The 12840-nt window shown below is 31.8% G+C and overlaps 1 protein-coding gene across 1 annotated transcript in view; it reads left to right on the forward strand.

The window, feature by feature from the left end:
• The window catches only part of LOC111084943, a 99105-nt gene extending 86677 nt beyond the window's left edge, over nucleotides 1-12428 (forward strand). Inside the window, exon 3 of the mRNA XM_022381624.1 lies at nucleotides 8082-12428. Within this exon, the coding sequence (XP_022237332.1) occupies nucleotides 8082-8144 (63 nt within the window). The 3' untranslated portion in view covers nucleotides 8145-12428. The remainder of the gene's footprint in view (nucleotides 1-8081) is intronic.
• The last annotated feature ends 412 nt before the right edge of the window (nucleotides 12429-12840 follow it).

The raw sequence follows: 12840 nt of genomic DNA on the forward strand, positions 1-12840 counted from the left end.
TTTCCAGCGTTGTAAGTCCGCAGACATACTGCTGTGCCACTAGGAGGCATAGGGATCGAGAAAAATTTTATTACTGAGAGGTTTAAGGCTTGTTTTAACCCCGAAAAAGATCGAATTTCAGGAATAACCCGCTCAATTTGAAATACTATTTAGACAACTTAAGACTTATAATGTCTATCCTACCAGTGCCCTCCTCCCCAGTGGCACAGCGGTATGTCTGCGGACTTACAACGCTAGAAACCGGGTTTCGATACCCGTGGTGGGCAGAGCACAGATTGCCCATTGTGTAGCTTTGTGCATAAATTCAAACAAACCTATCAGTGATGAAACTTTTATTGACGTAAAAAAAAACATATAAACAACATTGGATTTACTTTCAGGTCTGCATTCTTATAATTTTGGAAGAAAATCTTTGAATATCAGCAAGGAAAATATGCTTTGGGTCATTTAAAGTCTAATAAACAGATTGTCATCACTAAACTAGATTAAAGTAACGGTGTTGTGATTTTAGATAGAAGAGACAATATTGAAAGGGCTAAACAGATTGTCAGTAACACCAGTTTCCTAGATTGATCAAAGATCCTACAGTCGCGAAATAAAACAGATTAATTCTTGATAAGAGGACCTATAACAATATTATGTCAGGGTGTCTCACCTAGATCTTCTCTATGACTTACCAAAAAGTTACAAATCTAGTTATTCTATTTGATCTATAGGGCGCTCTACTTGCAAATCCCCGTCCCACCAAACATGCTTGTCCTTTCAGCCGTGGGGGGGGTGTTATAATGTGACGGTCAATCCCACTATTCGTTGGTAAAAGAGTAGCCCAATAATTGACGGTGGGTGGTGATGACTAGCTGCCTTCCCTCTAGTCTTACACTGCTAAATTAGGGCCGGTTAGCGCAGATAGCCCTCATGTAGCTTTGCGCGAAATCCACAACAAACAAACAATTGATCTATAATTTCTAATATAGGTTTTTTCAAGTATAATTTAGCCAAAATTTTTATCTCTTTTTTTTATAATGGAATTCACTTATAATAATTACACCCTACGAAATAGTTTTGAATTTTCAAACAAAATGGTTATTGTGAGGTTTGATGATAAAGTATTCCCTAGATATTGAGTCTATATTCGCAAACACACCTCTTGATAAGGCAATTGATTTATGCTTGGAATTATTATTTGGCCAAAATTAATTAATAAATGTGGTTAAATTGATAAATAGTTATATAAAAGTTAATCGAATTCGCAATTTAAGAATTCTTTTTTTTTTTTCAATTTAATAGAAAGATTTTGAACAAACAGACAGAGTTATCATGGGTTCGTGTTTTGTTCCTACAATGACTAATATGTTTATGTTTTATGAACAAAACTAGATAAATGACTGCCCCTTTCAGTTTAGACCACTCTTTATAGCCATTATGCATTTGAAACATTGATGATTTTTAAAAATGAAGATCAACTGATGAAGTTTGTCGATTGTATGAATGATCACTCTCAGGTACAGCAAACTTGAAATGTTTCATATTACAGCATATCATAAACCAGCATCCATTGGATTTCATTCACATTTGGATAGCTTTATACTACATTTATTTAAAGAAAATATAAGCAGATATCTTGTATACCTTGTTTATATTACTAAATAACATTTTTGAGCTCCTCCAACAAGGACTAAATAATTTAGCGTCAGTTTTAATAACGAATTATTTTCCAAAACGTTCTATCTCGTCTAATATTGAAAAAATGGTAAAACAACTTTCTCAATTAAATTTCGATGTCCCAAAACTGCCAGCGTTCATATCTCTATCGTATACTGGTGATCACTCCAGTAAAAAAAAATAAAAAATTGGACGCCATTAATGTCACTATAAGAAGATTTTATCCAAAAAATCGAGCTAAATGTATGTCTAAACCTTCCAATGTGATTTGTTTTGTTTGTTTCTAAACTTAAAAATAAGATTTATCTTCCTCAACGATCCCATGTGATTTATGACTCCCATTGCCTAATGTGAGAGGGCGCTTATGTCGGTTCCAATATAGGAAGACAAGGGAATGTTTAAAAGTAATCCGAAATGTAAAGAGAAATTATGAATTGTTCAACGTGTATTAGCTTATTATGAGATGGTGGTGTTGCAAAACATATTCAAGATCATTACAAAATTAGAGATTGATATATGATATAGAATAAATAAGTTTCTTCTAGTTCAACACGAGATAGTTTTGAATGCTCATCAAAATACTACAGAACTTTTATTAGTGACATAATTAATTCTAAAGTTCCAGTTTTCTATGCTTTCAATGTAATACAAGGTAAAAATAAAGTAGATAAATACGAAAATTAAATAAATGAAAAGTAATAGAAACAACAGAATTTCATAAACATGTATAAATAATTCAAATTAACAACACAAAAACATTTTAACAAAACAAAATCATTTGCTTATTCCAAGAGATCGTTTGGTACCTGATTTAAAAGTCAGTTTATGTTAGTTTCATTCTCATTTTGTCCTGCCAGATGGTACATGTTTGAGTGCAAATATTGGTAGATTAGCTAGAGAATGGTCGTCTGAGTTAAAACATCTAGATACTTGAAGGTGAAGCTTTTTATTTTTTATTTGTTGATGATGTTCACGTAATTGATCCCATAGTCTGCGCAAATTTCGCCAATGTATATTTTATTGCATCTCAAGCATATTACGCAGTAAATGACACTTGTTGATATACAGCGAATTCTGATTGTACGTAAAAAATTCATTTAGGTCGTAATACTTAGATTCTCGAATAAATCTTAAGCTACACAGATAGGTTGATTACAACATTTATTGCATTTATATTATGTTGATTTGTTTCTTTTTTGTAATTTAGAGTGAGTTATTAATCTTTGAGGTTTTGTTTATATTTGCAACAGGTTAGAGGCATATTAAAAAATGTTTCATGTGTAAGGGTCACTGAGGAGATGTTAAAATATTTGATGTGATAGGGTCATTGAGGAGAATGTTAAAGTTTTTAGTGATTATGCGGTGTATGCGAAAGTTAAGTGGGTCATAAGTCATAACTAAAAGTGTACGATTTGTAGCTGCTGTTTTAGGCTCGATATCTAGAATGCCCTTATGAGAAGTATTAAATACATCTGACTTGGCTTTGTACAAGGCATTTGAGGACGGCCACTTTCTAGATAATTCAGACATTTCATTAAAAGCTGTTTTCTAAGTGGTGTCGTTGGAGCAAAGTCATCTAAGTTTTAGAAACTTACCTATAGGTTTTCCTTTCAGTGTCTTATTTGGATGAAAGGAATCTTATTTTTAAAGTGAATGACTCTGTGTAGGTTTATTTTGGAATGATGTTTTTATTTTGTTGTCACAAAGAAAAAAAAAGACTACTGATTCAAAGGTTGCAGATATAATCTAAAGCTGGGTGAAAGTTCTGCAGCAATGATAACATTATTGCGTAGCATATGGATCCTTTGGTAAAGTTTCTAAAATAACATCAATGTGGTAAATGCAATAATAATTTGATCCAAGTAACAGTTTTTTCTTCTCGATTTGTAAAAAATCCTTACGCGATAGAAAAAAATGAATATTGTTTTTGAAATCTTAAACACATCAGACTTCTAGAACACTTGTTGAGTTTAAATTGTATTGGATACATGTAAAATATAGTTGGTTTTGAGGTCTTGGTGCAGTTTAAAAGGAAATTCGAAAGTTGTGAGATTTCTTTTCAGACAAGTTGGAATAAAGCTGATGTAGCTACATTATCTCGTCTTAGTCAGAGTAGAAGAGAAAAGGTTTAAAGCAATACAGAAGATATTGTTGGGATGTTGCTGCAAAACCTGTATCATAATTTTACGTGAAGTGTTTAAACATTACAAAGTTTGTTACTATGGTAGTAATGATTAAGTTTAAGAAAAAATGGAAACCACACGACGTTAGGAGATTAATGCAATAAAATAAAATCACTGTAAAACACACTGTTAAAGTTTTATCTAGGTAATACAGGAGACATAAAAAACGAGTAATGGAAATTAGGTGGTGAATGAGAAATTTATTAATGATAGAAGCCATTACCTGATTCACCGAAAATATATAATATAAGTGAGTAAGTTATAAAATACACTAGTAATTTGTACATAAATGAGCCTTTCGCTTACACAAAGAATCTTGCCTTGTTTTCATGTTGCCATACAGTTTATTAATGTAAGATCGTTTATATTTTTTCCAAGTATTCATGGATCAGAAATGCTTATACCAGTCAGCAGTCAGAGTGCCATCAGTTTTGTTTAGACCACTGTCAATGTTGTCTGGGATGCAGTTCTAAACATATACTGATGTCCAGCTATGTTTAACTGTAGATATTATACTTTGACTATGATACCGTTCTCCTCGAACTTGAATTAATCCGTAAAGAGCTTTGTTCATTTCACTGTTTGTTGTCTAATGCTCATTTTAACCATTTAGTTTGCTTATATCCTCTCAGCAGAGATTTTCGATAGCCACGCACCCATTAAGACCACTTCTGTTTTCGAGATAATATTGAAACGTATATTTATAGGAAGATAGTTAGCAAGATCTATAATCAACCGTCGTCTGTCTCGCGAAGAGAATACTTTGAGATACTTAAATCTACTTTTGCAGAGTTGTGTTTTTCTGCCTCGATCACTTCTGTTATTAACAATGCCAGAGTCATGTAACCCTTTTCAGTGTCCTGCACAAAGTTCTTAGAAAAACATGAAGTCCTGCTGCAATTTTGTGCTTGGAGTATTCTTGACCATCCAAAACTTTGATTTCAACACTCTTGTCATGGGGTACTTTAGTCCTGGTAGCTTATTGCCACGCTTAGTGTGAATAATTTGAGATCCTGTACTTTTAAAAGTTTTACACTGGTGGGGAACTTTTTCATTGGTTAGATGACAACCAATCGCAGTGTAAACTATAGACATTTGACTGTACTCTGCTGCATTTAATCTTCACACAATAAAGGTGTGTCATTCTCGTAATATTTGCCTCTTGTATCCTTTTTTATCTCGTACTTTCTATAGTTATTTTCAATACTGCATATTTCTCGAGTGATATCCTCTATCAGCAGTTTGTAACTATACGTTTTTGTCTTTTTTTTAGATAATATGAGCTGACACGTGTTCGAGTAGTAGAAAGTGTAACTTTTAGTTCATGGATATTTACTACATCTTTCAGATTGTCTCGCATTTACTCACTTTCACTATTATTTAAAAAAATGTGAAACACGTTTGATGATAGCCCCGACAAATTCACATTTAGTATAAAACAGCTTTGCTATATATCTTAAGCGTTCTAATTGGACTAATATTGTGAGGTTTGAAAGAATTCGATTTTTATTTATACGTGTTAAACACGGGTTCAGTATGCTTAACAGAGAACACTATAAAACATGGGCTAGTATATACATTCATTGTACTTGTGTGGACACAAAATCTATAAGAGATCATAATCTTGTCGAACCGCCTACATGTTTGCAAAATTATTTAGATTAAACCTGAATTCAGTCACTGGGAGCTTATGTTTTATCATCCGATTCGAATAGAAACGGAATTTTATAATGATTTATTTAATGTTTCATCTATCTACAACATGCAATTTTCTGTTTTTTACCTTTGTCATAAGAGAACAAACGTATATTTTATTCATCTAATAACCTTTATAGGAGACGCAATGATAAGTACAAGGGATAGCTAGAAAGTTCACGGGAGATTTTAAGAGGATTCATGAATAATTCTATTTCTACTGTCTTGCATCTCTCTCACTAACCTTTTCTCTTAGATAAGTTTCAGCCTCTTCTTTCAAGACACGAGATCTCAAGACCACCTTCAGCAAGTACATATAAATAGCAAGTCTTTTTGTTGATACATCATGGGAGGTCAACACATTAAATCAAATTTTCACGAATTTTACATAAAAGACAAAGTAATGATTTCGAATTTTCACTTGTACGAGCTAGTGACTTAGACTTTTCTTCTTATTGACAAAAATTTGTTACACATTATATGTGAAGAGTGAAGTTTATGTTGCTTATTGGTATGAATTAGCCCTTTTTGAAGTGTAGTTTTGATTTTGCTATTTTAATGATGCAAATTAGTGTATCTCAGGTACGGTTAAATTTGGCTATTTAGTACTGTGAATTAGGGCTTTTAAAGTTTGAATTAGGATTTGCTACTTAGTGGCAAAATTAATATTTCTGAAATAAGAACCAGAATTTGCTATTCAATAATACGAGTTGGTGTTTTTAAATGTGAACCAAGCTTTAAGCTTTGTTATTCAATAACACAAAGTGCTTTTTGTGGAGTGTGAATCAGACTTCTTTATTAAATGACATAAATTGTGATTTTGAAGAACGAACCAAAATGTGCTTTTATGTCAAGTGATACTAAACTCTATTTTTTGAAAAATGAACTATAATTTGTTGTTCAGTAATTCAATCTGTTATTTTTTCTGAATTAATCTTCACTGTTTAATTCTACAAGTTATTGGTTTTGGACGAGCCTTTGCATGTCTTTACTAATCATTTTATGACTACCAAACTTAAACTTTGTTAGCTGGTTTCACTCTTTATGGGACCGAGCGCGATACATGTGGTTAAATAAAGCTCGCGCCCCGCACTTTGAAGCCGTAGGTGCATTATAAGAGCGACAGTCACGTTCCACTATTTGGTCTGACAAGAGTAGCCCAAAAATTAGCAGTAGGTATTGTTGACTAGCTGCCTTCTTCTAGTCTGTCATTCAAATTTGAGTCGACTATCGCAGATAATCCTCATATGTATTTGTGCGAAAATAAAAAAACAAACACTCATTATGACATCCAGACAATTATTCAAATGAGCTATTTATTACTGACATGTTTAAGGATTAGAAGTAAATAATAAAACACAGTGCATTATGAAATGAAATGTTTTAATTTCTTTTCAACTTAATTTGTGTCTTATGAATTGTAGACTTCAATATGAAAATCTGTTGCCTCTTTCTTCTTTACATCTAAATTATCGATAAATATAAAAAATCAAAATGAAAGGTTTAAAATGTTCAAGAAGAGAAAATGAAACTTATACGATTAAAAATTGCTAACATGATTTGGATGTAAAGGTTTATTTCAGTTGGATAAGACGATTCAGCGAATGATATGAAAATATTTGCCATCGATATGTTCGTACTTCTTCACAAGTCTCCGACTATGTTTGCTCATGAACACTAGGGGTTTAGAAAAAAAACTTATTTAAAAGCATCAGGGATTAGGAACTTGAGGTATAAAACATGATTTACAGCATCAGGCTTTTAGAAAGATGAAATATGTAAAAAAAAAAATGTAACACCAGATATTTAAAGAGATCAAATTTGAAACGTGTCGAGATTGAATACATATAATAAAGTAATGAAATAACGTTATCAGTTGGAATGATTTCATGAATCTAAAGCTACAATGACAACTTTAAATATGCAGATGAGAATCTAAGAAGGCAGTTTATTTCAATTTGAGTAGCTTAACTTATTCTTTCCTTCGGAACGAAAATAGTTAAACAAATATTAGAACAACGTACATAGAAACCTATATCAAACCATAGACACGCCTCAAACGTGCTGTTTCCATATATACTCAGTGTTCGAGAAGGGTTTCCAAATAATCCAGTTTAGGAACCGAAAAAAAAGAGATACTGACATCACAAAGGATTTGAAATAATTCGTATCTTATATGGCTATAAGAAGCAATAAGCTGCTGAGGATTAACAGTTTGTTTATGAGTTCTTATTTATTCAAACATTTATATTAATTTTTTCATTCTATTGTTAACTCAATAAGCTTTGTTATTTTTTTAGAAGACATTCTAGCGAAACTGTTAAAAGTTTTAATTTGTGGATTGATAATGTATTAAGCCTTTTATCGTAATTTTGAGACACCTTGCTGGTAATTTATTTAGTTAACCCATTCAGTTGGAGAACAGCATAAATTCTAATGTGCTTTAGACTAAAAAACTGCAAAATACAATTTCAAAGAAGTTCAATAAGTTATTTATATCTTTTAAATCGTAATGCTTCGACAATTTTGTTTTTCTTTCAGACGAAAGCTCATCTAGATGTGTTGGCTGACGCTTTATTAAGATGGGCAAGAGGGCGCTTTTGAAGAACAACTTTAATCTGGAAGCTAAGGCCAGAGTCCATTCGTGAGGGTGTTTCCACAACACTGCTTATATCCGAGCCCTCCCTTCTTAGTTTTACCTTTTGTTTTATGTTTATTAACTAAGCTTTTAAAAGTTGTCGTTATTGTTTTGTGTTTTTTTTCTTCAAAATATTGAAATATTAAAATAATTAACTGTTATAAAAGATTCTTCTATAACTTCTTCCCACTACTAATTTCTAATTTTTGTTGTTGTCAAATCCTTCTTCCATCTTGTTTAAAAATTTCGCTTATCTCAGTCTGACTATAAACTATTTTTTTGCTCCTTTCAAGATGAACCCTCCACCAATAGAGGAACTTTCGAAAAACAAAACAACAATCATCCTGAGAGTCTTTAAAAACGCTATACAGTCGTGTGCGTCTTGTTATTTTAGTTTCTGTAGGAGAACCTTATATGTCATTTTCTTAAATTGAATATTAAAGAAAGATAACATATACCGCTCGATTCAGTTACTCGCTTTGTTAATATATATATATATAAAGGGAGTCATTCATAAATGCACTGTTTGTTTCGCAAAATCTGGCTCATAAAGAATGCCTATATGTGATGAGTTGTTGAAAATTTTTAGGGGTGTTTTCTCCTGATTATGTTGACTATTTATCGCTCGCTTAGTGACTGTTCGTTAGCACGTTATTAACTGGACACTAGATACATTAATGTTTAAGAGCAAGAATTTTATTAGTTTTGCCCCTGGGTGCTACCAACCGTGTTAGTATTAATGATATTTACTTGTTTCAGGAAAAACTATACTTTGTTGTCGGATGTATCTGTTATTGTGGCATATTGTCTGTGGAGGAATTTATGATGCTTAACTTTAAACACATCCATATTTACAATCAATAATGTTGTAAACTCCAACAAGATAAAAGGTAATTTAAAAAGTTTCATCATATTACAATCAATTATACGGAAATATATGTATATGTGTGTGTGTGTGTGTGTATAAATATATTAAATATACAGAATAGGCTAGCTATGACAAAGCCGGTTTATTCTCGCCTCTAATTATTATGTCAGTCACAGTTGTGGTAGATAACCGTATTGCTTGGCCATTGTGTGAAATATATAAATATAAAATGTAATATCAATGTATAATTGTGTGTTTCTTAGTAACAAAACAGCCTTCACGTTAAGCAGCTGTTACCATGACGACGGTCTGTGTTTGGACATTGAAGTCCACTCTTACTGTTGTTACGCGAACTTCCGACTCTGTTTTTATTTTTCTCAGTAAGACTGAATATCACTGCTAAATCTTGAGATATTACAATGTAACGTTAATGACAGTTGAAGGTTTAATGTTAATCGTAGATATTCATTTCGTTGTCCTATACCTCCCGAAATTATAAGCACTGTATAAAAAATGTATAAACTCATCCTTTCCTAATAACGTTCCAACATAAAGATAGAACATACTTAAAACTTCTGTTTTCATTTAATAGTGCTCACCCAGAATAGAAAAGGATCTTTAATGTGTTGTTATTTTTTCTCCTCACAGCCGAATGGTGATTTTTCAAAAGTGTTATGAATATGTGTGTGTGTGTATTATCAGGAGAGGATTAAACTTTAGTAAACTTTTTATAATCAGATTCCCCGCTTTCATTTAAATACTAATTAAGCACGCATGCCAAGTGCCAGATACCAATCCAAAACCTCTCCAGGTTTTTTAAAAGTTCAACGGAAGCGATATATATGGTCTGGTTGAATGCCACATGGCCGTTAGGTAGAGCCACCGTCGTTTTTAAAGGTAAGAGAACTTTGAAACTCGTGGGTTTGATAACAATATACAGCAATATACATATTGTTGTCAATTTCATTAGTTAAGACTGCTAACTAAACATATCTTTATGTGTTCACGTTAATTAATAATGTCGAAAAAGATAACCATTCTAAAGTACGTGGAAATAGAGCTTAATGACAATACTAATGTTAAACCATATTACCGAAATATTGTTGTATAATTAAGTTATAAAAATTGTTATCATCTGACATTTCAGATGACTAAATATATTTTGCCTCTTCTATGCCAATTGATTGGTTCTTTCTACTTAAATTATTAGTTGAAATAGTATTATGTCTTACTGTAAAAATATTATTACTATTTATTATCAACCCACATTTAGGAGAAAACCAGTATTGTTGAGAAAACAATGTCTTATGTGTTATAAATTTGATTCTTTAAATTTACAATTTATTTTCTTGTTTGACAAGAACAAATAGGACACAAAAAGAACGTTGCTGGGTGATACTATAAAATACGAAAATCGTTTTCACACATTTTCTTCGAATTATTTGCATAATATAATATTATTTAAGAGACATCAACTTATTATACAAGTAAAGGGTTGTGGAGAAGTTAAAAATATCAAAGACTTTTTAACAGAAGGAGAGAAGTCCACGATTTTGTTGTGTTAAAAAATAAGAACACCCGGTACATAGGGGTTCTGTGCATGCTAAGAGAAACCAAAGGTTGTGTGTAAATGCGAATAATCGTGGTTTGTGGTTAGAAATCGTTACTACGCGCTTAGTTATAGAAAGACATTAGGGGCTCTGTGTAGGTGGAATAAATCAATGGTTCATTATGAACGATAATAATAGTATGTACGTAAGATGATGACCAATAATGTACTTTAGATCATTAAACACATAAATATGGGAAGATTGAAGAGGTCAGTACATAATGAAAATGGGGTACGTAGAAAAAGGGTTAGCAGCTTTGTTAATGAAAGAAATAAGATATTTCCTGTATATAAGAAGGAAGAAATGTTCTACACATGTAGAATGAGTCAATGGATCTGGATACTTCTGTAATTCAGAAGTTTTGTGTAAGTAGGTTGTGAGTTATGGGACTTCTATATATATAACAAGTCGAGTTCTGTGTTGGTGGATAAGCTAGAGTTTTGTGTTGTAAAATGAGTCAGGATTATTGTGTTGTGAGATGGACTGAAGATTCTATATTTAAAGATTACGCTGGGAGTTTGTTTTTGTGAGAGGAGTTAGGACTTCCATGGGTGCGGGAAAAAGATTACTTATGTACAAGTAGATGCACCGGGTTTTATGATTATAGGATGAACTAGGAATTGTGTGTTTTTTGGATGAGTCAGGAGTTCCGTGTACGTGGATATACTCAAAAGTTCTGTAGACGACAATCGATAATTTTGGGCACGAAGAGAGTGATGGCGAGGAACGTGCACAATGAAAGAGATGTAGACATAGTTCAAGTACTTTGTTCTATGTTGTTTGAAATATATCATATTCATCAATTAAAGATATTGTACAAATAGCTTGATCTGTTACAACATACAAAATTGTCAACATTTTGAGTAATTGTGAGCTTTTATTTACAATTTCTACAGCTTAAATCAGTTTAAAACATACATTTCTGTTGAGAGAAACCTGGTACTGCGTACTTACACTTTTAGATTCATAAGAAAATACAAAGTAAAAAAAATAGTAAACTTCAAAGTTTCGTTTTTTTTTGTTTCTAATAAAGAATGATTTCCAATAGGTATTTATTTTGATGTTTAATGTGTATTTTGATAATTGTTATTTGCATATATGTATCGCCTCCACATCTTCTTTTGAGATCCAGAATTTTATAAACTAATAACAAAAGTAACCACAAATTTGCAAAATTGCTTCGTTAATTCAGATAACAAAACTTTGTTAAGTTACTGGAATTTAAGTCAACAGAATTAAGCAGTGATAATTTATTTATTATTATAAACTACTTAAAAGTTTAGTAAATAGATATTTCTGTGCTGTTAAGGCATGTCTAGATGAGAATCCTATCGGTATTGTCGCGTCGAATTGTTCATCTTTGTTTGTGGACGTGTTTATTGGCTGTAGAGTAATTAATCAAAATCCAAGTCATTGTTCTCTCCACACTACTGGTATGTGAGAATTGTTACTTTTAAGAACATACTACGTATTGTATTGATAGGCCCTTAAGTTAAAACTTTTGCCCTCTTTATAAAACCTCTAACAATCCTAAAAAAGAGAAACCTGTTGAAAGAACTTTCAATCAATACAAAACTTAAAAAAATACGATGCCATATTAATTAGCTGATGTTGTTCAAAGCTTAGAATTGATATGTACATAGTACATTCCACAGTTATTACAATTCTTCCATAGTTTCACATCGATTATGTACTATTGCCATCCCCGGAATACAAATCTCAAAGCTACTACTGTATTTTCAAGTGATAAATAAATATATATTTTTTTCTCTGGCAACATGATATACTGTCTTTGTTGATTTTTTCTGCATTCCATTCACGTCTTATTTAGAGAGAAATTGTGTCAACAAAATGTATGTGAGATATGACTTTTGTTGTTTCTATTCTTACCAGGTTAGATAAATGTTTTTTTTTTTGTTTTTTCATCTATATCTTCTTTTCCTGTTACATTTCTTTTCCACACGATCTTCAATAGAAGTCAGTGTATTCAAACTAATGTGTTTTCTCCAAATAGATATTAATTTCCATTATAAAACAATCCTTGTCATCGACCTAGCTTGGTCCATTATCTAACAATCCTTATCATTGGCAAACGAAAGGTAATATTGCTCAAAACTATGTTTCCTATTCGTTTGTTAAATGTGTTGTCATCCAATGTGAGCTTCTATGTTTTCATGACATATT

The sequence above is a fragment of the Limulus polyphemus genome, unplaced genomic scaffold (assembly GCF_000517525.1).
Source record: "Limulus polyphemus unplaced genomic scaffold, Limulus_polyphemus-2.1.2 Scaffold179, whole genome shotgun sequence".
NCBI lineage: Eukaryota > Metazoa > Arthropoda > Merostomata > Xiphosura > Limulidae > Limulus > Limulus polyphemus.